Source organism: Patiria miniata, unplaced genomic scaffold (assembly GCF_015706575.1).
Source record: "Patiria miniata isolate m_02_andy unplaced genomic scaffold, ASM1570657v1 HiC_scaffold_29, whole genome shotgun sequence".
NCBI classification, from domain to species: Eukaryota; Metazoa; Echinodermata; class Asteroidea; order Valvatida; family Asterinidae; genus Patiria; species Patiria miniata.
The window spans coordinates 7,186,098-7,213,023 of NW_024037068.1; the positions used below are offsets into that span (position 1 = coordinate 7,186,098).

Here is a 26,926-nt window from a genome sequence, read left to right on the forward strand (position 1 = left end):
CAAGACGGGCATTTACGTTTCAGCCAATGGAGAGCTTTGCTTGCCACGCTCCACCCACAGTTACCGCCCACCGTGACCGTCCACAGCCTTACTTTTATTATTCAAATTGTTTGCTGCATGCAAGAGGATTCCAACTCGTTGAGCGGTACAAAAATCTAATTAACAAACGAGGATCTCTTACAAAGAAAGCTGTCTGACACAATACCTGCTGAATCTCTCTATCGAAGCAATTTTGCAAGTACATGTACGTTGTACATGATGTGTTTTGAACAAAATCTAGTCGGTAAAGCAAACAGAATTACGCACGTAATTAGTTTAGTGCAGGTATATGAATTCAAACTGCAGGGAGTCCTCTCAGCATTTAAGCCTACTATACATACTGCCTTTAGTCATGGATCCCGTGGCCACAATCATGTTCCTTTCTATGTTATTACTTTCTGATATTGATAAGTGTACCCCCTGTTGAATTTTTTCTCGACGAAGAGCTGGCTTTTCTTTGGAATTATTTCAACACTCTGTTTATGGGTTTTCTCTGCACGGGCATATTTTGTTTGCCTGCACCTTTACCAAGATTGCGCTACAATAGAAACTATTCTGAAGGCTTACGTAGGGTACAGCATACAGTCAGTATTCAGATTAACAATACACTTGGAATGTAAGGAAAGAAAAGGGCTAAGGCAGAGTACGAGTGCTATAGACACCATTATAAAGGCTTACGTAGGGTACAGTCAGTATTCAGATTAACAATACACTTGGAACGTAAGGAAATAATAAGGCTAAGGGTACGAGCGCTACAATAGAAACTATGTAGGATTAAAAAGGCTTACGCCGGGAACAGTCAGTATTCAGATTAACAATACACTCGGAACGCGAGGAAATAATAAGGCTAAGGCAGGGTACGAGCGCTACTTAGAAAAACAATAAAAACGGTACATAGGATTATAAATGTTACGCAGGGTACAGTCAGTATTCAGATTAACAAGACATATACATTCTATGCCTGTTAAAGCTAAAGGCCACGTACCTTCGGGTACTGTCACTCTGAAAGCAAGACGAAAGTGAGGCACGAAATGGGGGACGTTCGACAAATGTGCCCTTGTGAATATCAATGATGAGGAGAGGGCACCTGTTTTAAATGCATATCGCCATAAGTTTATAAACAAAGAAGAGGTTTAGGGAGTAAATCATTAGTTTATAGAGTCACAAATGTTTAACGACGCTGAAAAAAAAGTTTGGCTCATTACGTTTAAAATTAACCTTAACTGAATCTCCAATAAAAAGAAATATTTGTATGTACCGTATTTTTATCATATTCTTTTCATGACTAAAAACTAATAAAACTGCTTCAAACTGTTTAAAGAGTACATTGACCTGAAACTACAATCAACAAACTAAGCTGACCCATGTTTCGGCAAGTCCTTCAAATTTTTATTTATAATTATTTATTTATAATACATGTGATATAATTGATAACAAGTGTTTTATTTTGTTAATTTCAGTTTTTATTTATCGGAGATTATACGATAGAGCTTCAAAGAAGCAGAGATTTGTTTGTGTTTACTTTTATTGACAGGAAAAAGGGTTGACAAACTTTGTCGAAAGATTTCAACATGAGTTTGAGTTGTTCGTGCACTATAGTATCCTATATACGTATACGCGTACATGTACAACATTTCCAGTGCATTTCTTCATCACGTCATATGTCGCCTATAGGTACAGCACTATACAACTCCACTTTATGGTTCCCGATCCTGCCACTTAGAATGTTCTTTTGTTATGTTGAAATTTGTACCGCTCAACGACTTGGAATCCTCTTGCATTGTTATCGTGATTAATAGAAGCAGCGAACAATTTGAATAATAAAAGTAAGGCAGTGGACGGTCACGGTGGGCGGTAACTGTGGGTGGAGCGTGGCAAGCAAAGCTTTTCATTGGCTGAGACGTCAATGCCCGTCCTGCGTACGTTCAAAACGAATGAACACTAGTATGACGTCATTTATAGAAACCTTTGGGGAATGTTGTTAGCTACATTTTGATACCCCATTTCCTACCAAAGACTGTAAATCGTCCAACATTGACAACAGTTTATAAAAAAATGATGCAGTTCGAAATGTTGCAAATTTAAAGAGTATACGCGAGTAGAACTTGCTGCTTGACAATGTCACACTGCCCGAAACGAACGGCAGGGAATACTGATCGCACAGTGCTTGCACACATGGGAGCACGCAAAATTGAATTACCTGCGCTTTGTTCGGGCACTGTGCAGTCGATAGGAGCCAATTACGGGTGTGTGTGTTTGCGCTTAGCAATTTCTCCTCGCGTAATCTTTAAATTTACAACTTTTCAAGCTACATGTACATCGTTTTTTTATAAACCACTGAAAATCTTTGACAATTTACAGTCTTTGGTAGCAAACGGGGTATCAAAATGTAAGCTTACAAACTTCCTCAAAGTTCTATATAATGACGTCATCATAATACGATCAGATTCAAAATTATGACCCCTCTAATGAAAGTGGACCTTCTATTTGTTGCTGGCTTATCAAGGAATGCAATTAAATAACCTTTTAAGAAAACCCTCAGGCCAAAAAAAAAAATAGTTCTGCTTCCGGTTTCCCCTACCTACCCTATTCTGACAGCCCCTACCCTAAATTTGTTATTGGAAAAATGAGAAAAACCCCCAAACCATGATTTTCTACCTTTTACCTTTGACTACCCACAGACGCCTCCATATGATCGTACACAACAAAAATTTGCCCAAAAAAATTATTTACCTACCTACTTACCCTATGTTTAAATGCCATGTAATCGGAAGTAGAATTATTATTTTTTGTTGGCCTTACTTAGCCACGTTGTAATTGTGTCATTGTCAATCACAAGTGCAATCACATGTCAATCAAACAGTCAGTTGCAACAAGTCGAGTAACAAGTGATAGGGGATGCTCGATGACAAAGGCATGCTTTTGTCACAGTTCATTTGCATAACTTGTCACATGACTTGGGACTCTGCATGAGGTAAGCTGAAAGATCAAATTTTTCATCTTTAAAAGATTGTATTATATCCACGGCGCGGTATTTGTGTGCAAATGCATGCAGGTGTGCCTGTTGCGCGTAGAGCGTATTGTTCCAAAGAGAGCGCGCCGCAGAGTTGGGTTCAAACATTTTGTGAAGGGGTAGTTTGGAAGAGAGAAATATATTTTCCACCAATTTTGTATTGAATTGAAGTTTATTTCAACTGTGTTCAGATTTAAATAATTTAAAATATTAAAACCAAGCAGAATCTGTGGGTGAAATGTTATAAAACAAATATTGAATGCTTTATCTCGTGGTGAAGTAAATCTATGGTGATCCATGGACATTTTTTCGCCGAGGGAAAATAGAATGCTCCATGGATCACCGAGGGAGGCTAATTTTACTACACCACTCGAAGCATTCTATATTTGTATAAAACTTCACAATGCATTGTTTAATGAATGACTTGTGATGGACTTTTAATTGAACCTTGATTACAACTCAAAATGTGATTACCCTCAGAGAAAATTACTTTGTTTACTTCAGTCTCTCTCAAATTTTCTGGCTCCTGATTAAAGCCGGACAACGTGGCAAATCGGCAAACTCCTGGAGAGCCGCGATTGGTCTATTCTACAAACCTGCTCATTTTATGTCTTGCGTGTCTTGGGCTTCTTCTTGGGTCTGGTGTCTTGGTCGCCGGCCCCGCCCATGTCGCGCCCCTCCGCGCTGCCCGGGGAACGCAGGCCTTTCAAGTTTTGGCCCAGTTGTTGAAGTATGGGCAAAAGCTAGGAGACAACAAGAGAATCAAGACCATGTTACTCACTTTGGAATAAGATAGCGAATGACACAATATATCCACAGTTAGAATGTGGAATGGATACTCTGAAATTTGGAATTATGCGAGTCACAACAATAATTTAGTTCTATCTGCATCGATAACGTAGGCACCAAGAACCAGTCTACCCACAAGGCAGATCTATATGAGCGGAAAAATCAAACCAAAATAAAGGCCATTTTCAGAGGGTTGCAGATACCCCAGAATAGATTTTAAAAAATGGATGTTTGTGAAGCATTCACTGAACCTATTTTGGACATTCCACTGTACAATTTTAGGGGTGTCCTGGTACATCAGACACTTCCCCTGACTGTCACACCCATTGCCTAACCCCTCTCACACTTCATAAATCACACCTACCTTTGCGTGGTTCAGTCCAATGGCTATCAGTGCAGCTATGAGGGGTAATGCTAGATGTGAACCGCTGGAGACCTCCTGATCGACGGAACGTCTCTGTTAGGGAAAAAAAAAAAACACCCAAAAAACACTCATCACTACATTGCGAAGCCGAACAATCTCAGACAGTAAAAATGTTGAAATTGTCTCGCGTAAAACCAATAGGTCACAGGCCGTGCCTGCGTTGCCAAGTGTACACCAGGGTTCGACCTTAACTTTCATTTTTTCACTAGCCAGCCGGGCTATTGAAACAGACTCTTCACTAGCCCGCGGGCATTTTCACTAGGCCGCATGTTTTTCTTTTATAGAGTGTCTCATCAACAACAATGTGCAGCTATCCAAAACGTGTATCCTGAGGCAATCTTGTCAGTGTTTTTAATAAAACAAATCTAATAATTAAACCTTTACGGTCAATTAAATTAGACGCAGATTGATACAGGATTGCTTTCTAAATTTAATGATTTATTTCTTCCTGTCCTTTCATCTTTGCCGTATCCCAATAATTTTTGACTCGCCAGCTGGGCTACTTAAGGAAAAGTTTGACTAGCCCGCCACTGTTTTGACTGGCATTTGGCTAGCGGGCAACTGAGCTACAGTCCATCATTTGCAGCTATCCAAAATGTGACTGACGTAATTATTGTTGAAAAACACACTTGGTTGAAAGATAGTAAGGGGACTAAACTCCCTGTGAAATTATTCTTTCTGGCATGCTGTCATTTTGAAGAAATCAAGAAAAGAAGGCCTTTCCAACGGTGCGTCTTAAGACGCACCGTTGGAAATTCCGTTAGTAGTTCCTTGTTTTTTTATACGGCGAATGGCGCGCAAGCGCTGACACGGCGCACACGCGCCCTCTATAATTCATCGAATCAGTGCGCGACATCGCGTAGCTGCATTCAGCTCAGTGCGAATGTGTCTTGGACGCTGAATTCAGGCCCAATTCAAAACTTGATTCAGCAACTTTTGATTTGAAATCGAGATCCTAGAATGTTGTTTTTCTCGAAAAATACAGCTGAAGCTGAGCTGAAACTTCATCAGCTTGGTTGTTTATCACCCTTCTTTAGATTTTGAGAACGCTTGTTGCTTCAAAGGAACAAAATGCCCAAATTACAAATGATGGACTTTACCTTTAAGTCAAACCTTGGTACACACAGCTTAGGTAAATAGCTGGTTTGAACCCATTTTTCTCAGTTATGGTTTGTCCAAACAATCATTAGTATTGGCACAAAATTCCTGTCTTTATTGCAAATGACAGCATACTGGAGACTCGGGATACAAACCTCTGGGTTGAATTGTAAGGTGATATGCTTGAAGTAGCCCTCCGTGCTAAAGCTAGCTTCTGGTAGAGTGTATTCCCAACTGGATTTTAATAACGACGATTCTAGACGCATGACGTACCTCTGTTTTGGAAAAAGAACAATAGCAAATGGTAATAAAAGTTAATTATTTACAATAATGCGCATTTATAAAGCGTAGGTGTCCACCCTTATTGGTGCTCAAGTCGCTACATTATTATTACCCCTGCTCACTGGGCCAATGAAACATTCCAAATACCATCTCAGCTCCCTGGGGAGTATACAGCTCGATGCTGCCATTTTGGTGCAAAGCAGCTAAATCAACCACAATAACCATCTCAGCCCTGACCCATTTACTCCTGGGTGGGGAAAAACAATGAGTGACAAAGTGCCTTGCCCAAGGGCACACGCACCATAACCCCAGGCAGGACTGGAACCCACAACCTGCAGAATTATGTATAACACCCAAGCAAATTCTTGTCATTTGATTGGAGGATTGGCGGTCATGCGGCACTCATTAATCAAACCATTGCATGGCTATGTCATAAACCATGCATTTTTGGTTCCATTAACCGTGCGTTTTCGTTCCATCCCCTTGATTTATTGCACGTGCATGCTAGACCAAAGATCGCATAGTGCTGCGCATATGATCTTTGCCCATGACCCCATTCGTTATGCATTTTATACAGCAGTACAAAACTTAACTATAGAAGTGGATGCAGTTAACATACTGAAGTAGCCTTGCAGATATTTTTTTGCATTGTTTTATTAAAGAACTTACAGTGTTTTACTTTCATATTAATATTTTTTTTTCTTTAAACCTTTGCTAGCTTGAACCAAGGCCATGCTTAAACTCTGAACAAGCTGGGGAAAAAAAGTGGATGCTTTCAATTTTGTGTGAAGTACAACCTGCCTTAAGAGTGTAATGAGGTCAAATACAAGGGGGGGGGGGGCACATGCTAGTGAAACTCTCAACAGTTATTTATTAATCCTAACCCCCTAGAGCGATATATTATGAACCTGATCCCTCCTGCAAATTCCAACACCATATGGTAAACTGCACACAAAAACTGTTGGACACTGATTTTGAATTACTTGAGGCCCAACAATGTTTCCATCTCTTAGGATAGGCTGGTTCCGGCCCCACCATCAGTATCGATAATGTATACAGACTGGGAGCCAGTCTGCTCGCAAGGCGTATATTTTTGTGCCCTTAACCCTAACCCCCATCGGGTATTCTTGAGGTACCCTGCTAAATGCAATGATATCCAACACAACTGAAGTGAGAACCACGCTAAATGCAACAAACTGCAACAGTGGATTCCGTTGCATTGTGTAGTGAACCCAGTGCATACCAGCCTTGGCACCAAGTAGTTACCCTGCTAAATGCAACCAAATGCAACAGTGGATTCTGTTGTATTGCCTTGGCACTAAGAGCAGTAACCCTGCTAAATGCAACAAGATGCAACAAAGCATGGGGACTTGAGTTGCCTGCTAAATGCAACAGTGTGCAACAACTTTTTACCATTGTTGCTTTCTGTTGCATTTAGCATGGTCAGGGATAATATACAGCTTTTTTTGCCCCAGATGGTTGCAGACGCCCAATAGAGAACAAAAAGGACTTATTTTTGTGGTTGGAATAAAACATACAAGATGAAAATTTATCCAGGAGAAAAAATAATTCGAATTTCTTGAAGAGCATAGGGAAAGCAAATTTAACCGTAACTCCACAGGCAATTTTTGCTCGTTTCCAATACTCATTGTTTTCATCATCATTAACATTTTCACTCCTTACCGCTCCGTCGTTTGGTAGCGAGGGGAACTGGAAGAAACAGCTACTGCCTAGTGATAACGTATGCACTGGAGATACTAGATTATCTTCGCTGTATAATAGTACCTACAAAAAAAAAGTTGCAGAAAAAATATTAAAAAGAAAATATAAGTGCATGGTCAGCTGTGTTTCAGGCAAATTCAGATATACAGTATTTCATCTTCAAGCAAAGTTGACTTCTCAATAATGAATGTAGTACTGTGTATTTTTGAATAATTTACCGTTCCATTATTGTAACTTGGACTTGACTGAATATTTGAATATTCCATATTCGCTGATCAAGTTTTACATTGTATTGATTCAGACAATTACCTAGAATTTAAAGCATTTGTCATACCAAAAACAGACGCACTCAGTCAAATTGTGTACTGTAAATTGATGTACATTTTAATTAAATGCCATTGCACACCTCCTTGATCGTGTGTTGCACCAAACGATCGAGGAGGTGTGCAATGACATCAGGGGTGATCCTGCATTCCTTCAGAAGCTTTCAGCTGCAGCATGCGCCTTCTGCCAATTGGAGGAAGCCAAGTCGAAAGTGCTAGATTCTGAAAGTGAGTATTTTTTTTTCGTATGTTTAAATCTCACCCTCTTGCACAAAGCTGATGAAACTCGCTCCATAAAATTTGTAATGCCTTGTTTACATGATCTGAATTTTTGGTTTAATTCCATTGGTAAACCACAGAGTTATTGAGGATCAAAAGTAGGACATGTATTTTTTTGGAGCTGTAGTACTCCATCCAAAGTAACTGTGAAAGTTGTACGGAAGAGAAGATGTCGTAACTGATCAGTCAACAACTTTATCAATTTTTGTTGTGCCCTAATTGATGACTAGCAGCTCTGAATAATGACAAGCTGCAGCACTTACCTTAAGCGTTGCTAAATGTTCACTGGGCGTTATCACGTTCCCGCCTATCTCAAACTGGTTGAGGCGACGGAAGACAATGATATGAAGATCAGCTATGTCCTTCCCTTGCACCTAGGGAATAAAAAGAAGAATCAAACCAACGCAACTTGCATTTTTCAAAAAAGACCGTCAACATATTTCAATCGGTGCTCCAGCCGCACGGTTATCTGTGTCTTGGGAAACAGGTAAAAATTAGGGTGAAGTAGCTTGCTCAAGGACACAAACTACATGAACTATTGGCCAGCAGCTGGATACAAACCACTGACCTTTTGATCATGATTCACAAACCTTATCATAAGGACATACTCCACCAAAAATCTCCACCAAAAATAGAATAAGATTTGTACGCTAGCAATGAAAAATTTTTGAAACAAATAACATCGGAAACTGACTTGTTCTTCCAGTTCTTGAAAACAAACAGATAGTTTAAATTTAGAATAAAAAGATGAAAAGAGGCAAACTTAGTGAATCGCACGAATTCCATTCAACTGATTCAGAACAGCTATTGACTGGGAGTCCTTTCATGCATCTAAGATTGTGTACACAATGGGACAGCATGAGCCTATTCACAGGCGTTACGGATAATCAGATACAATAGCACTGCCCGGCTTACGGTGAGACTTAGACTGTTAGAGGGTACTGGGTTGGCCCTCTGAGACTAGCAAAAACAATAACACAAATTAAAGTTTGTGTTTAAACGCTACAGTGGAACGAGGCTATACCGAACACAGCTATACCAAACATTTGGCTATGCCGAACATCGTGATTGGCTCCCGATTTTTGTGTACAAAAGGTACCGAACATTGTTGTTCAAATTTGTCAACAGAAGAGCGACAAGTGGCTATTACTTCCCGAAGGAATAGAAGGGGAAAGCCCCCTATCGCTGTAGGTAGTAAGCTAAAAAACTGTGTAATGACATAAATCAATAGTCAGCACGTGTTCAAGTCGTCTTTCAGTAACTACCAGAGCATGCAGGGTGAAGTTCTAAAGGGCACTATTTATTGAAAAGTGAGTACCGGAGCACTTTGGCTATACCGAACGATCGCTACTACGAACAATTACTGTGGATCCCGCAATATTCGTTATAGCCGCATTCCACCATATCTACAAAATGGATTGATAAGATTTCATTTATATGAAAGAAATATATAATAATCTCATGCTGGAGTGTAATTACATTCCTCACCTTTATGATCTGTGTTTTGGGAGCGGCCCTCTCAATGTGACCGTTGGCCTCACCAGACTTCAGTCTCAGCTCGTAGGAGCATTCCGGCTGTAGATGGAAATCACACAATCTATTTAACCCCAAACTTCACAAAGATCCGTGACGATTATTTGATTATTAGATTAATCATTTATTGTGTCGTTTATTATTCAATCCCATTTTGGGCTTTTATTGACGGAAAAACTTGTAGGCCTCCTTTTAGACAATAGTGCACACGCCAAACAATTCTCGAGCCAAAACCACAAAATTCCAATATGGAAACTCTGTTCAAAAGCAGGTTTTACAACTGATAATGTAGCAACCAACGGATAATGTATCACCAACTGATAATGTCACACAAGTTGACCAATACTGTATCACTTACCGATAATGTAACAAAAATTGACCGATAGTGAAGTAAATGTTACTACACTATCGGTCAACATTTGCTACATTATCGGTTGAGACCGATAATGTAACAACAATCGACTGATAGTGTAGGACATTTTACTACACAATCGGTAAATTTTGGACGACTTTTTTCGATAAGAAAGTACCCCCTGCTGCTCACCATAGGCAACTTTAGTCGACCAGGAAACCACACACAGAACACCCTCAACACAGATATATTCACTACTTTTCAGAAAGGCGTCATGTTGATATGTTTGGCCGCCCATACATCATGCACATACCAGCTGAAAGAGTGTTTTCGGATCGTTCTAATGGTGTAGTTTATTCATCAGTGTACAATGTAGCCATTACAAAAAAATTAAGAAAAGTGCTTCAGAAGTATCCACGCACAGTTTGAGGTATGGAGTGCCATCTGGTGAAATGGCTTGCAGTTTGATAAATGGGACCAGACGAACAAACAGGAATAACATTCTTATATTTGCACATATTGACTTCCTTTGTACATCACATAAAAGAGTACGGTTCAAGAAACACACTTTACACACAACACCTATGATTTTAATCACTCCTTGGCAGTGAAAATCTTGGTTGAAAAGAGTGAGTTTCGACTTGTGGTAATTTTTTTCAGGCTTTAGTGATTTCCGCAAAACTGAGCAAACAATTTGGTCCTGGGGAGAGCCAAGTCAATAAACAATGTGGTAATGAAAGGGTTCAATACGTTGCGTTATAAAACAAAAGCCTCGACTCTGGTTGAGTAGTGGCGGGTGAACCTTTGAAGTTGGGGATTACACATACGCCTCTGGGAATCCAGGGCGAAAATGCCCTCCTTTGCTCCACAGTTGGACTGGTTGGCAAGAGGCCTATCATTTTAGAGGGCCCTAAATGCTAGAAAGAAAGTCCAAAACCATTTGGCTAATCGTTCATGGTAATTGGTGGCGAGCCGTTTGTATTGTCACCTCCGCCCTTCAGGGGTGTGAGAGACCACCGATAAAAATAGCTGAAAACAGCTGGAAAAGGTGTAAAAAAAAAGCTGAACTTTGGAAATCTCCTATACTTTTGTACACAGCAAGTGAGGGAAAAAAGCTGAAATCCAAAACAAAAAAAGCTGAAATCAGGTTCAAAGCTGAGATTTCACACCCCTGGCCCTTACCTGAAGTCCTCGGATCCTGAACTTTCCCTCCTGATCTGAGATGCCTTCCTCCACCACCTGACCGCAATCGCCCACCCCCTGGGCCTCCAGGGCTATGTCCTGCTCGGGCTCTCCGTTCAGTGATGCTACCACACCAAAGCAACTGCAATAGAATACCAAGAACCAAATACAAATAAAAAACAGCTCAAGAGTCCAAATTTGCTATTTTGACCCATTGATCGTAAAGTCGTCAGTGTTGTAGTCAAGTCCATCACAAGTCCAGTCACAAGTCAATAAGCCTTTTCGGAGTTCCAACTGCGCGCATTCGTAACCTGTGACAACGCACATTGTTTGTCTCAAATGCCCTTTGACAGTACCCACAATGCACAAACAGCCTTTTTGTAAAGTCAGTGGCGCGATGTTGTCAAAGGCCATTTGAGACAAATAATGCGCGTTGTCACAGGTTACGAATGCGCAGTTGGAACTCTGAAAAGGCTTATTACAAGTCCAGCCATGAGTCCATTCACCAGTCAATTCACAGGTCCATTCACAAGTAGCAGGGGATGAACGATAACAAAGAATGCCTTAGTCACAGTTCATTGGAATAGCTTGTGACTGGACTTGGGACTGGATGGCTTTCAAGGACTTGTGGAGACTTGGGATGGACTTGTGATGACTTGTGATGACTTGGGGGTGGACTTGTGATAGACTTGTGATGGACTTGTGATGGCTTGTGAGGACTTGTGAGGACTTGTGATGGACTTGTGATGGACTTGTGAGGACTTGTGATGACTTGTGAGGACTTGTGATGGACTTGTGAGGACTTGTGATGGACTTGTGATGGACTTGTGATGGACTTGTGATGGATTTGTGAGGACTTGTGATCGACTTGTGAAGACTTGTGAGGACTTGTGAGGACTTGTGATGACTTGTGAGGACTCGTGATGGACTTGTGATGGACTCGACTACAACACTAAGAAGGACAATCACCTGCATTATCTGTCCAGTTGGGATCAGTCCGACAGAATGTACATGCAAAAAGGCAACGATGTAAAATCCATGCAGCGCAGGTGGCGAAATACCCCTTAGATGGTGTCATGAATGGCAATGTGTGACAAGCTGCCCTGTACTGCATGGAGTGTGAGCCCTTGTATTGTCAATGGACTCCATCCACGAGTACCCTGTCAACGGTCACAAAAAGCTGGGGCAGACTGCCGGGAGGGGCACTCATCACACGTAGATGATGCAGATTCAGTATGCTAAAGTTGCGCGTACTTAGCGCCACTCTCACGCAATCCAGTACGCACATGCAGCGTGCCCCTCCAACTGCGGGTCTCGAAAGCAGTCACCAAATTCTATCTACTGTCCATGCATGTGGCCAATACACTCTGTTCTCACAGATTCCCATGATGGCCGAGTGCAAAGAGTTCAGGAATTAGTTGACATATCTTCTTTGGTGTCATAAGTAACAATACAAAATAATTTGTCAAGTCTTACCTAAATGCGACCCTGGAGCCCTTGATTTTGAGTTTGATGACCGAACCCTCCTCAACACTGATCATCTGTGAAACGCAAAAGTAAAAAATTCATTATCTGTTGGACAACAATAGACGGATTCAATGTATACTTAAATGTGCATGGCGTGTACTGCGCGATGTGGCGAAGAACGTGGCGGTGCCAGTGTAGTGTGAATGTAGGACTCTATAAAATAAAGACTCGCTGGTAGCATTGCGCATGCCTAAGTGAAGATTTTGAACGTCCAAGCAATAAAAGGGTAAAAGCAAGCAGATTTCATAGGAGTCCACATTTCCTTTGGGGAGTGTGTGGCCTAGTGGTTAGGATTCGTGACTCATGATCAGAGGGTCCGGGGTTTGAATCCAGCCGCTGGCCATATATTGTGTCCTTGGGCAAGGCACTTCACCCCCACTTGCCCCTCTCCACCCAGGAGTATAAATGGGTACCGGCATTAGCTGGGGAGTAACCTGTGATGGACTGGCATCCCATTCAGGGGGAGTAGAAATATTCTCAGTTGTTTCATGCCAAGGAAACCGGAGATAAACACCGGCCTGATGAGCCACATTGGCTCAGGACAGACTTTACTTTACTTTTTACCACATTTCATCTAACACCGGATTTCATGTAAAACCAGCCAGTCGGTGTTTTATCAACTGTTGAAAACCACCCACGAGACAGGCTTTCGACCAATAAGAATGGGTAAACTGTCTCAGGTATTTATGATTGTAATTAATTTGTATATACCCTTATAAAAAAAGGTGCAGCATAATGGGCCTCATATCATTGCGTCAGTGCAACTATGGCCAAGTTCGCGCAAGGACTATAGTTGACCAATGGTTAACTAACGTTTGCCCGAACTCTGTCTAGTCAACGGTGGTTGACTACGCTAGTCGACTATTTGGAACCAGCCTACTGGGGTTGGTTGCTTCGCTGGTAACCAATAGCCGCGCGCATTCATAACGCTAGCAGAGAGCCAGGATCCAGAAGTTTTGCGATGACATTTTGACCAGCGTTTGACTAGAGACGTTCGCACGTTGCTATCAGTGCGCAGGCATAAGGTACGTCACAAATCAACCACTAGTCGACTAATGGTCCTTGCCCGAACTTGGCCAAGGTCGTAACTCCATTCTGCAACAAAGTCGTATCTCGCACGAATACGCTCCGCGCAACAAGGTCGTATCTCGACGTCCATTGACTTTGCGTGTACATCCGGGTTATTTTAAGCGAGATACGTCCTTTTGACATTCCAAAACTCGCATTTTGCATCGTTCATGCCATTTTAGGAGATACGACCTTGTTGCACTTACGTGACGATATGTTCATATACTTCATTTACCCGTCTTTGGTTGCATTCTCCCCCAGCCGCTTTGCATCCTTTGCAAAAGGTGCTTTATAAATACGGTTATGCTACCAAATGGTACCTTTGGGAAAACACGTTATCGTAATTTTTTTGAACGGAGGGAGACACCGGTATTTTCATGTCTCCCTAATGTCACAGCCCCATTTTAGAGGCAAATTTTTACTATCACAATTAGGTTATATTTGTTGCTAATTAGTAAAAATATCCAAATTCGTGGAAAATGGATAAGGGAATATTGGGTTGGGCACATTTAAGTTTGAAAAATGTTGTGCACAAGTCTATGGGAATGTCTAACAAATGTCCAATCCAAGGTAATATTATTATTTTTATTGTTATTATTATTAACCATCAGTGTACTTTATAACGTTTGCGCGTTATAATAACTTTTTAAAGTTAATACCTGTGATCCTGGTTCAAATTTGTACTCCTTCATCAGAGCACGCAGGAAGTACTGGTCCGGGCCCAGACCCGTGAAGACCAGACTGCCACTGGCCTGCGTCAAGTTATTGCTGCGGAAGGTCCCGCCGCTGAGTGAGAGTAGCACCCCCTGGAGGGGGACATCCTCCTCATCTACAACCTGGAAAACAAAAATAATAAATATTTGTATAGTTTGTGCTTTACCATTAGTTTGCATGAGTGGCAAACAGCTGGAGGTCCAATGGTTACGGTGTTCGACTCGCATGTCGTCGTACGCGGGTTTGAATCCTGATGACGGGAACACGGTGCTTGCAAGCACCTTGTTCTTGGGCAAGACACTTTACTACAATTGCCTCTCTCCACCCAGGAGTATAAATGGGTACCTGTGAAGGTAGAGACTAGAATGCGCTGATCTTGAGCTGCTGCAAAAACTGGTCTCATGGCCTGACGAACAGGGGTAATAATTGTGAAGTAATAACTGTGGGTACCTGTGAGGGCAGAGATGGTTATTGTGATTGAATTAGCTTCCTTGCGCCTAACAGGCTGCATCGAGCTGTATACTCCCCAGGGAGCTGAGATGGTATTTGGAATGTTTCATGTGCCCAATGAGCAGGGGTAATAATGATGTAGCGCCTTGAGCACCAGTCCTGGTGGATACGTGCGCTTTATTAATATCCACTATTATTATTATTACTAAGCGCTTTGAGACCGTTGGTATAAAGCACTATACAAGTCTTAAGCTACTTGACAACAACTGTGATAAGAATGTTTTACCTGGATTGTAATTTCACCGAGTTTGGACGCCTTGAAATCGCCGACCGTCCCCTCAACTTTGGTTAGTACATACCCCTCCAGGGATGCTTGAACATCATATTCAGCTGTGTCTGGTAACGGACCAATCCTGTTGAATAAACAGAAAACGTCTGGTATTAAGAATTTACTAAGTCAAAGTTGGCCTTTAAAGTGGCCTTCAAATGAATATAAAAAGCTGTAGGGCAAAAGCCAGCTTAACCCATTAGCACCTGTAGTACATTCTATTACATTGTGTTTATCATTGATGAATCCATCAGAACCATTGAGAGCTTGGGCGATTTTTAGGCGTAATAGACAGGGCGGTTTGGGTGGTACAATGATGGGTTAATGGCCTATCTTTTACAAAAGACAGGCTGAGTATTGGAACTTTACTAAGTCAAAGTGGCCCCCAAAGTGGCTTTTTACTAACATAAAACGTTGTACAGCAAAAGCCAGAGTACTGGCCAAATGTATACAAAAGACAGGCTGAGCATCGGCTATTTGCTAAATTCAAAGTGAGCAAAAGCAAGATTACTGGCCACATTTATACAAAAGACAGGCTGAGCATCGGCTATTTGCTAAATTCAAAGTGAGCAAAAGCAAGATTACTGGCCACATTTTTACAAAAGACTGGCTGAGCATCGGCTATTTGCTAAATTCAAAGTGAGCAAAAGCAAGATTACTGGCCACATTTATACAAAAGACAGGCTGAGCATGGGCTATTTGCTAAATTCAAAGTGAGCAAAAGCAAGATTACTGGCCACATTTATACAAAAGACAGGCTGAGCATGGGCTATTTGCTAAATTCAAAGTGAGCAAAAGCAAGATTACTGGCCACATTTTTACAAAAGACAGGCTGAGCATGGGCTATTTGCTAAATTCAAAGTGAGCAAAAGCAAGATTACTGGCCACATTTATACAAAAGACAGGCTGAGCATCGGCTATTTGCTAAATTCAAAGTGAGCAAAAGCAAGATTACTGGCCACATTTTTACAAAAGACTGGCTGAGCATCGGCTATTTGCTAAATTCAAAGTGAGCAAAAGCAAGATTACTGGCCACATTTTTACAAAAGACAGGCTGAGCATCGGCTATTTGCTAAATTCTAAGTGGCCTTCATAGTGGCTTTTAACTGCCATAAAATGATGTAGAGCAAAAACCAGATCACTTGCCACATTTTTACAAAAGCCAGGCTGAGCATCGGCTATTTGCTAAATTCAAAGTGGCCTTCACAGTGGCTTGTAAATTAACATAAAGTGCTGTAGAACAAAAAACAGCTTTAATACTGACCACATTTGTGCAAAAGCAAGAGCATTGGCAATTTAGTAAATTCAAACTGGCCTCCAAAGTGGCTTTTAACTAACATAAAATGCAGTACAGCAAAAGCCAGATTACTGGCCACATTATTACAAAAGACAGGCGGAGAAGCGTGAAACAATCACCTGTATCGTCTGTCCTTCGCCTCCAAAGTGGCTTTTTACAAACATAAAATGCTGTAGAGCAAAAGTAAGCTAACTGGCCACATTTTTACAAAAGTCAGAATGAGTGGCGTGAAAAGTCACCTGTATCGTCCGTCCTTCGCCGTGTCAATGTTGATCGCCGGCCTGACCTCTTTGTCTTCTAGTGACCTCGAGGTCACCGATATCTTGACCCCTCCCAGACCCGGCTTGACCTGACCCGAGATGAAGACCCCGGCGCGACCCTCGAACTCTACGACCTTTCCAAGGCAGTCGTCACCTGCACAAAGCATACAAGTGTTGTGGATTGGTATTTTACTTGACAGTGCTGTAGTAAAGTCCTCACAAGTCTGCCAGTCTATGGGCTTCGTGCGCAGACAAAAGAGGGCGCCCTTTTACATAGCAATGACGTCCCATGGGCGGGACATTTCGCTGGTTGACGCGCACCATTCCTTGTGAGTGACACACGTACACCAGGGAATTTGTACTATGTACACGCAGTGGCCGCGCTTCGCAGCAAATGAATACTTGCAGTCAGGCAAGATGGCGTTGGTCGGTAATCCCCAACTGTACTCTCTTTGCCAGTGAGGGGGTACTTGTGAACAGAGCGGATAGTCACAAGCTATTGAAATGATCTGTGAGAAAAACAGTCTAATCATTCCCTGATACATGTGACTGGACTTGTGAAAGGACATGTGATTTTCTTTTGAACCGGGCTTGTAATGGACTTGACTACATTATACAAACATAACATGCTTTGGGGGTGGACAGTCGATATTAGCTCCCCGAGGTATTGGAAGTTGACAAACTAGTTCCTGAGGCGAAGCCAAGAAAACTAGTTTGTCAACTTCCAATAGCAAAGACGTTACGGGTTTCTGCATGTGCAGAATTACATTTGTTGTGCAGGCCAAACCAGTGCGCATGTGGTGTGTCTCTCCCATTGGAGATCAAGTGAGCATGTTGTTCAAAAAGCCAATAGGGAACTGATAACAACGGGGATGTATTAGAGGTTTTTGACATTTTTGCCTGAAATCTGAGGTATAAACTAATCTTGCAACAGCCATTTTCCGAGGGGGCACCAGGCTCATGCGAGTTGCACTCTTTTGACCAATACGGTTACCAAAATGCACACGTGCCTTATTTCTAAGAACGTGTGCAGCATGCGCGTGAGCATTGCACCACCGCAGTAATGGCTTCTAATTCTGGTCGCCGGATTTTGCTACAAAGGCAAAGTACACACATGTGTAAGGTACCTACCGTATATGTTATATACAATTTGAAGGGGGGGGGGGAAACCCTTAAAATCTGGCAATTGCCGGACTCACATCCCTGTAACAATTTCACAAATCATCAAACTCACCAGCCTGTATCGTGACCTGTGCCTTCGCTGGGTAGAAGAGGATGACTTTAGAGGAAGGAGTGATTTCAAGCCGCTCTCCGTTTCTTGACCCAAAAAAAAAAAACATCACAACAAAGAACTTATTCAACAAACAGCAGTAGCGGAGACGTCACACGCATAGCTTGTACATGTACAACAGAACCTCACTTTTAAATGAAGTCCAATTTACATGAAGGAAAGATTTTCAATACTGTAGCTCTAAACATAAACAAGAAATTCACTTATTTTTTGAGATAAAGTAGGATTTAAAATAAAAAGTTTAAGGAAAAAAGGATCTCAAAAGATCTTGGTGAGACCCCGACTTTGACAAAACTAAAAACAATTTTTACATTAAGTTGAATGTTGACTTGAAAATAAAGCATCAATATTATACAGGTATCATCAAATACTGACAATCTACAGGGTAATTATTACATTTAGACTCTCAAAATTCAAACAGTTGATGAAAAATACTGAGGACTCAAAATTTCTGGGAACAGTCTTGACAACAACAAAGAAGGATTTAAAGTACACAGAAAATCAAATTTTATCTGAAATCTCACCTGGCCCAATAGGTGAACTCATACACAGAGGGGCCTGTGTCCTCCACCACCTTAGTCTCTTCTTCAGCCGCTGTTGCTTTTCCTTTCTTTGTGGGTTTGGCCTTTGGTTTAGCCTCCTCCTCCAGCTCCTTCTGTGACTTCAGCGGTCCCAAGTGAACTAACGGTTCTGCTTCAATGGATGACCTGTGGTATATTATTGAGAAGATTGGCAATGGTTGCCTGATTAGCTTGCAAACTGTATACATGTACTGTGTAACTGGTGTTGTTCGAGGCTACTGAGAAAAAAATGCTCAAAGTTGCATGGGTGAAACTCAAGCCCATGACCTTAAAAGTGCAACCATCTAAAAAAATTGATGCATTAATCTTGGAGAGTGCATTTACGGGCAGTTCAGGAACCACGTACGCGATAGACAAAAACATGGGTACCCGTTAAAGAAACCCAATCCCAAAATTCAAATTTCAGAAGTTGCTACTGAGAATGTTCATAAAGGTCCGCACGATAATACTACCACATCGTGCATCAATACAGCAAGATACAAGTGTGTACAGTTGGCATTATAGCTTTACGGTTTAAATTAAACTGCAGCTTTGGCGAGCGTGAAATATGTTTTGTGTTCCAATGTAGCCTGGTTTTTATTTTTGAAAATTCCCAACAAATGACATTCAAAACCCTTTTTTTTTCATTGTTGGAGAAGGTAGCTAGTAATATGTGAAGTTGGTTACAGGTACCCCATCCCATAATCTGGAACCGGTAACTGACATCAGCAGTCCGATGCTCCGGTACCCGGTGTCGTGCCAAAAACCGTCCGGTGCCAAATAGTGTCCGCTGAGCATGCGCAATAGGCGCCAGACACTATTTGGCATGTAATACATGCCAAATAGTGTCCGGTGCCAAATAGTGTCCGGGCGCCGTCGATCGAGCGAGAACAAGGGCGCACGTACGTACGTCCTGCCGGACAGTATTTTGCAGAAAAAATCGGACAGTATTTTGCAGAAAAATCGGACAGTATTTTGCAAGGGGGAATCGGACAATATTTGGCAGGGCGGGGAATCGGACAGTATTTGTTGGCAGGAAAAATCGGACAATATTCAGTAGCAGGGGAATCAGACAATATTTGGCAGGGGGAATCGGACAGTATTTAGCAGGAAAAATCTGACATTTTTTTTCGCAGGGAAATCGGACACTATTTGGCAGGGGGAATCTGACACTGTTTAGCAGGAAAAATCGGACAGTATTCGGCTGGAAAAATTGGACAGTATTTGGCAGGGCGGAATCGGACAATATTTGGCAGGAGGAATCGGACAGTTTGGCAGGAAAAATCGGACAATATTTGGCAGGAAAAGTCGGACAGTATTAGGTGGGAAAAACCGTAAAATATAACGTTGGTTATAATGCTACACACAGCACAGTACGTACTACACACACTTCACACGGCGTTAGGCCAACGTACGTACTGCATGCCAAACAGGTGAACTGACGCGAAAAAAACACACAAACATTTTGCACAAATATAATATTAGGGAAACCAAGTCAGATAGTTATCACAGATAACAAGGAAAACGTTAAAACAGATTGTAAAAAGCAAATTCAGGTGAAAAGAGATCTTTTCTATACGAGTATTGACAGCTCGACAAGGCACGCAATAGGATGCACGCTAAGCGCGGACACTATTTGGCAAGCGTCCGTAAACAATGTGACGTCATAGACGCATGACCAATCAGATCGCATTATGCTAATTAGCGGACACTATTTGGCACCGGACGGTTTTTGGCACGACACCGGTTCCAATGCAAATCAGAGGTTGCACAATATACAAATATTGACTGCTTCAAGTGGTGTAGTAAAACTAGCCTCCCGAGGTGATCCATGAAGCATTCTATTTTTCCCGAGGTTAAAAATAGAATGCTCCATGGATCACCGAGGGAGGCTAGTTTTATACCACGAGACAAAGCAGTCAATATTTGTTGGATAACGCCTGTACCACAGATTCTGCTTGAGTAACTGATTAATTTAATCTAAATACAATAAAAGAGAGTATTTCAATTTGAATACAAAATTAGTTGAAAATTTACTTTGCCAAACTACCCCTTCACAAAATGTTTGAGCCCAGTTATGTAGCGTTAGCGCTTGGGAACAATACGCGCAAGGTGCAACGCGCACACCTGTATGCATTTGCACATAATACTGGTTCTTATGCATAGTACTCTGGTTGCTACGGGTAGAGTACTTTGATTGCTACGGGTATAGTACTTTGATTGCTACGGGTATGGTACTTTGGTTTCTACCAGTATAATACTTTTGGCCGTGCACTGCAAGATACATGTAGCAAATATAGCGAATGCCATGTGACTCGCTCGCGGCCAATCAAGATACAGAATCTGTGAGAGAGGCATTATAAAAACAGGAATGCCTGGCGTAATGCCCAGTATCTGAATTTTAAGCCCATTTAAGAATTCTGTCTCAAGTATGCACTTAGATGAGTGCAGGGCTTTGCTACTTTATGTTGTACTTTTGAAAGGGATGGTTACCAGACCTACATTCTGTAAGCAGTTGCCTGGGGATCAGGTCAGGGAACCAGACCGTTAAAACAAGTTTGCATGTTGCACTAAATCAGCCAGGTTTTTTTTAGTATGAAACTCATGCATTTGTTTCCGCAGAGTTATCTCTGTACCTGATGGAGACCGTGATGTCAGAGGACGGTTGCTTAGCAACGATGGCGCCAGTCATCAGGTGCTTGGTAGCCGTCAAAGCCAGCATGGCTGGAGATGAGCTATGACAAACAAACGAACAACAGCAAATGATTTAATTCAGAGAGCAAGTATTAGATTGTTTCCCAATATCGTTTTCTGTCTCTAGTTTTTGCTTCATCTTGGGTTCCAGAACAACAACAAAACATGGTTGAAGGAAAACAAATCATCACCGACACCACGAACTGACACTCATGCGCTAGGGGATGTCAGTTCGTGAAAACAGCCCAATCAACAATTTCAGTTCCTGGAACTGACGCAGATCTGTGTGTGCGCGCATGCATATCGGACACTGAAGCTTTTGATTTTCATTTTTACAAACTGATAGGCAAGCATGCTGCGGCAATACAATTCGGAGAAAAACACTTTGAAAGGTTTGACACGAATTTAATCCATCAGCGTACTCGTGGGATTACACAGAAATTTTATCGAAACCTTTTTTCACTGGTGAAATTAAGATCAGTGTCAGTTCGTGAAAACGAAAATGTACGGAGTGCGCGCAAGCAGTGCCGCACTGTGCTGGGTGTCAGTTCATGAAAACGAAAATGACGTGGCTCTGTAAAATACGCGCATGTGCCAGGCACTCACGCACAACTGAGTGTCAGTTGGTGGTGTGGGTGATGAAATATATGGGCAATACCACAGAATAATAAACCTCAATGCCAGAATTTCAAAATGGTCCCAATGCCACAAATGTGAGGCGTTCTGGCAAAAAGAGACAGAACTGGGAAAAATGAGGAGTTGAGGGTATCAGAAAAGAGAATAAAATTCTCCTCAAATTACTGTTTTTTTTTGTACCTCAAAAGGACATTCTGTTGACAAGTTATAGCTGTTTAAAGTTTGCACTTGTCATGCTTGTCAGGAACTTGTTGTTCAACTTGTCAAAAACGTAAAATACTGAGAAAATGAAAGATACCAATTTGTTTTATCCTGAAAACTCTTCTATTCCACAGATTTTATACTATTTCTGAAAAATATTGTGGTAGACGTATCAAAGATTACAAATATGAATAAATCTGAAAATCAAAAAAAAAAATCACCCCATTTGGTTTTTTGCATTTTTCTCCACTCTGGCCTGTGCCCAGTTCTGTCTCATTTTGCCAAAACGCCTCACAAATGAAACATGTACCGGTACATGTATATAATTTTGAAGCTTAAAGGGAAAATACAGCATTTGCAAACATCAGAAAATAAAACTACCAAATCATTTTGAAATACCTTGCTGGACTGTTAGTGAATGACAGTGTAAAGCATCCTGTAAAATCATTGCACCTGGTATACTGTCATTTTCAAGAAAAGTGGTATTTTTGTGTCAATTTCCAACGCTGATCGGCCGATCAGCGTTGGAAAAAACTGGCTTTTTTCAAATACTGGCCCCAATTGACCATCGCACTTGTTTGCAATCGATTACAAACCTATGAACGGGTACGAGCCAGCTAGACTGGTTCCCTGACCTTACAATTCCCCAATGTATGTAAACTGCTCTGTTTCTTCTTATATGGAGTCAGGGAACCAGACTACAGGAAAATGATTGTTTTTCTTGATTTTATAGCATTTTCGAACCCAAAACCTCAAAAAAGTCAGTGTAACTATATTTGCTATATATTTCCACACCCCAATTCCATCCATTTCTGAAAATTACAGTAAAAGCAAATGATGTATATTCCCTTTAATATCTGTATTTTATTGAAATATAGTTTATTTTTAACAATTTTCAACGGCTGTTAAACGTACTTGCAACTGAAAGTAAATTAATGGGTACACACAAAAAATCAATTTGTCTGAGTACGTCTGACACCATGGTGTTTCGCGCCGATTCCTACTGCAGCATTAAAGTCGCATGAACAATTTCTTTATTAAATCATTGTACTAACTGATACGTTTTTTACAGAATTGAAATCCACTTTATGAATATAACTATAATACACACACTCGTGAATTGCACAAAATGTGCGTTGGACACCGTGGAACTGCCAATATTCAGGAATCAGGCATGCAACTGGGAGGTCACAAAAACAACAGGATATTTTAAGTTTTACAAGACACCCTGCAATTTTATTTAAATTTAAAAGACAAACAAGAGAAGTAATATGGCTTCTGACCAGCACCCCTTGAACAAAGATATTGACTAAATGGGGAACCACCAACATAGAAATATGTTGGATAGCTCAGTTGGTAGAGCACTGGAACGGTAATCTGGAGGTCGCAGGTTTAAACCCCTCTCCAGTCAATTTCTTTATTCAACTTTTCAAATCGGAGAAGAAATAGAAGGAAACTTGCACGCCTGTTGATTTAAGTTCAACACAAGAAATCACTCCGCCAAAGAACGCTACCAGCAACAGTGCTTACGTGTCAAAGTTGTACGACTCTTGGTCAAACTTATGGCAGGATAGCGGCGTCAGCTGGTACGATCCGGATCTCTCCAGACAGAACTGGTTCAGTCCCTTGGCGAGATCTATCTCCTTGGACTGCTTGGGCGACTTGGTGTGATGGTACAACTATTGAGTGTAAGGAAACGGCAAACATTTTATTGGAATTTATGATAAACTATTATCTTTCTGGCCTACTGAGTTGCATTCCTAAACTTATGCTACCTGGCAACAGTGTATGCCTATCCCTTTCTAGTATTCATCGGTGCTTCCATTGCAGTGGTTAATCCATTCCTTACCATGGACGACATTTGTGACCTACTGAGGCAATATGAGGAATGTCCCCCAAAACCTTGTTTTGAGTTATCGACGCCTGAAGTCGGATATACTAGAAAAATGATGTGAAAATCGCTTATTATTGTTTTGGATTTTTAAGTAGCCAAGGTATCAAAGATTCACACTATGCATTTTTGTTGGGAAAAAATACCCACAAAAGTGGAAAAACTCAAAATTTTGAGATTCAAAAAAAAAAAAAAAGCACAAATAAATAATTATGTACTCTACCTTTTAAAGACCCCTTAAAATACCAATTTCTTTAGTTCTTCACAAACCTTTGTAGTTTAATGACACACCTTTGTGGTAAACTCTCAGGAATTCCAGATTTCAAAAAAGCCTCTTTTTTTTTTAATCCTGAAATCAAGAGAAAATTCCGACAATTCTCATCCCTGTTTCTTACCATAGCAATGGGATGGGAGACGTGGCACTGCAGCAGGTACCCAGTCTGGGTGAATTCTAAGGACGTCACGTCGCTGTCTGTCACCTGAATGTCCAGGGAGGGAGTCTCCCAGCACCAATGATTCTGAATCACGGACACTGCAACCACAAAAAACAACAAAATGAACATGACTTCATTCCATTTTCATGTCCATTTCCAAGAATGTTTCCGGCTTTTTTTCTTCTTAAAATTTTATTCCATGTATACTTTTGGAAGTAAAAAGACCCCCCCCAAAAAAAATTTAAATCTGGAATACTTGTATGTATGCAATAAAGTACCTTTTTTTCAAGTATGTATGTGTACATGTGTACATGTTCTACATAACCCCAAGGACCGACACACAAAGGGAGGACAACAGATCCTTTCAGTCCTCGGGAGTTGGGTCTTTTGTTGGAAACAGTCCTCTGTAGTAAGTTGTGTGCTTAGTCTATGGGAGAGTGTAATATTACAGGGACAAAGGGAAACACAAAGCATTGTCCTCGCGAGTATAGTAAATCAAGAGTATATGTGATCTGATATACCGTGCCCTCTAGAGACGTGCACACAATAGGGAACAAAAGATTGTATACGTCTCCACAGGGCAATTTCTATAGATGAATACGTCTCTACAAGGTTTTCACAAAATAGATATATGGATTTTACTCAAAAGCTAGGAATTTCCAAGGTTGGTTGATAAGTCGCAAATGGAAGAGTTTTAGGAAAGGGATATTAAGTCCGAATTTTAGCCAAGGAAATTAATTCTAATTGAAATAAGAACTTTTTAAAACTTCACTTTCAAACTCGAAAACTTTACTGCACGAGAACAAAGAAATGTCTCCACAAGGATACATATTTCAGTATGGGTGTGTAAGTACAGTGTACGTACGTGCATATGTAAACAAAAAACAAAACAAAAACCCAAAACCAAAAAAAAGTACCTGCCGACGACACTCCTTTGTTTTGACAATGTTACCAAAACCACAGCCTTAGGTTTTTGTTTTTTGGTCATATGATAATTTGAATACCTTTGTATTTTCCAGGCAGGACATCTTTGAGTTTGAAGGAGGCTTGTTTAGTCTGCTGGGATATCTGGGCCGGCGATCTCTCCTCCATCCCAGCCTCCGAATGAAGGGTGATCTGTAGCGTTCCGCAAACATCTGTAAAAAAAAACGCGTTTGTTCGGTCATGAATAGGGCTGTCATTTTACAAAATACAGTACTCAGTATGTTCAATTTTGCTATTAAATGTTTGAACAAAACCTTTAGGGAAAGGCACCTTTTACACTTAGTTCAGTGGAAAAGTACAAAAAAAGTGCAAGCACATATGGGGAGAACATGCTAAAACTTATTTAAGGGGTGATCAACCTAAAGAGAAGCGCTGTGCTGCAATGGTTTCAGTGACTCGCGTGCCACGGTACATTGATTCAAACCCTGATGGGAACATGGTGCTTGTGTTCTTGGGCAAGACACTTTAGTACGATTGCCTCTCTCCACCCAGGAGTGTAACTGGGTTACCTGAGAGGGGGATACCAGATTGTGCTGATCTCAAGCTGCTGCAAAAACTGGTCTCATGGCCTAGTGAACAGGGGTAATAATTGTAAAGCGCTTTGAAATTTTTGGTATAAAGCGTTATATTAGCACCACATTAGTATTATTATTTTATTAACTCAAGGTTTACATCAAGGTTTAACAGGGTTTAATGGGTTACCTCAGAATCGACCACGAGTTTACAGCTAGTTCAAGGGAAAATACAACATTTGCAAACATCAAAAAATAAAACAACCAAATCATTTTGAAATACCTTGCTGGACTGTTAGTGAATGACAGTGTAAAGCACCCTGTAAAATCATAGCACCAGGTATACTGTCATTTTCAAGAAAAGTGGTTTTTTGTATCAATTTCCAACGCTGATCGGCCGATCAGCGTTGGAAAAAACTGGCTTTTTTTTCAAATACTGGCCCCAGTTGACCATCGCACTTGTTTGCAATCGATTACACACCTATGAACGGGTACAAGCCAGCTAGACTGGTTCCCTGACCTTACAATTCCCCAATGTATGTAAACTGATCTGTTTCTTCTTATATGGAGTCAGGGAACCAGACTACAGGAAAATGATTGTTTTTCTTGGTTTTTATAGCATTTTCGAACCCAAAACCTCAAAAAAGTCAGTGTAACTATATTTGCTATATATTTCCAACCCCCCAATTCCATCCATTTCTGAAAATTACAGCAAAAGCAAATGATGTATATTCCCTTTAAATTTTGCATTCTCCCCTAAATATAGTCCAACATGATACATAAACCATATTGTAATCAACATTCTGTCATTCCACTGCATGCAACTAATAAATTGTTTTAGGTAACCCTAACCCTGCCAGACGCAACACAGTGCATCAGGTGGAAAAGTCTGGTGCACTTTGATGCATTCAGCTATCAACACCAGTGCATAAACGGCCGCTTCTGAGACAATGAGAGCTAGTCCCATAGAACAATGCCACAGTTGTATCCTGCTGCATTCGGTGACAACTGAAGCAGTTGTGGCCTTGAGACTTTTGACCTGA

At 41.1% G+C, this 26,926-nt stretch overlaps 1 protein-coding gene across 2 annotated transcripts in view; it reads right to left on the reverse strand.

The window, feature by feature from the left end:
• Positions 1 to 3,529: 3,529 nt before the first annotated feature.
• LOC119735620 (nodal modulator 1-like) overlaps positions 3,530 to 26,926 on the reverse strand; it is a 44,394-nt gene continuing 20,997 nt past the window's right edge. For both annotated transcript variants that reach the window (XM_038209403.1, XM_038209404.1), the window contains exons 13-29: positions 25,392 to 25,523; positions 24,349 to 24,485; positions 23,593 to 23,741; positions 21,168 to 21,266; positions 18,496 to 18,678; positions 17,915 to 17,997; positions 16,660 to 16,834; positions 15,082 to 15,208; positions 14,291 to 14,467; positions 12,513 to 12,577; positions 11,037 to 11,178; positions 9,458 to 9,544; positions 8,233 to 8,343; positions 7,329 to 7,430; positions 5,519 to 5,638; positions 4,206 to 4,298; positions 3,530 to 3,795 (exon numbers count right to left, since the gene is read on the reverse strand). In XM_038209403.1, coding sequence (XP_038065331.1) covers positions 3,658 to 3,795; positions 4,206 to 4,298; positions 5,519 to 5,638; positions 7,329 to 7,430; positions 8,233 to 8,343; positions 9,458 to 9,544; positions 11,037 to 11,178; positions 12,513 to 12,577; positions 14,291 to 14,467; positions 15,082 to 15,208; positions 16,660 to 16,834; positions 17,915 to 17,997; positions 18,496 to 18,678; positions 21,168 to 21,266; positions 23,593 to 23,741; positions 24,349 to 24,485; positions 25,392 to 25,523 — 2,120 coding nt within the window. In that variant the 3' untranslated portion in view covers positions 3,530 to 3,657. The remainder of the gene's footprint in view (positions 3,796 to 4,205; positions 4,299 to 5,518; positions 5,639 to 7,328; positions 7,431 to 8,232; positions 8,344 to 9,457; positions 9,545 to 11,036; positions 11,179 to 12,512; positions 12,578 to 14,290; positions 14,468 to 15,081; positions 15,209 to 16,659; positions 16,835 to 17,914; positions 17,998 to 18,495; positions 18,679 to 21,167; positions 21,267 to 23,592; positions 23,742 to 24,348; positions 24,486 to 25,391; positions 25,524 to 26,926) is intronic.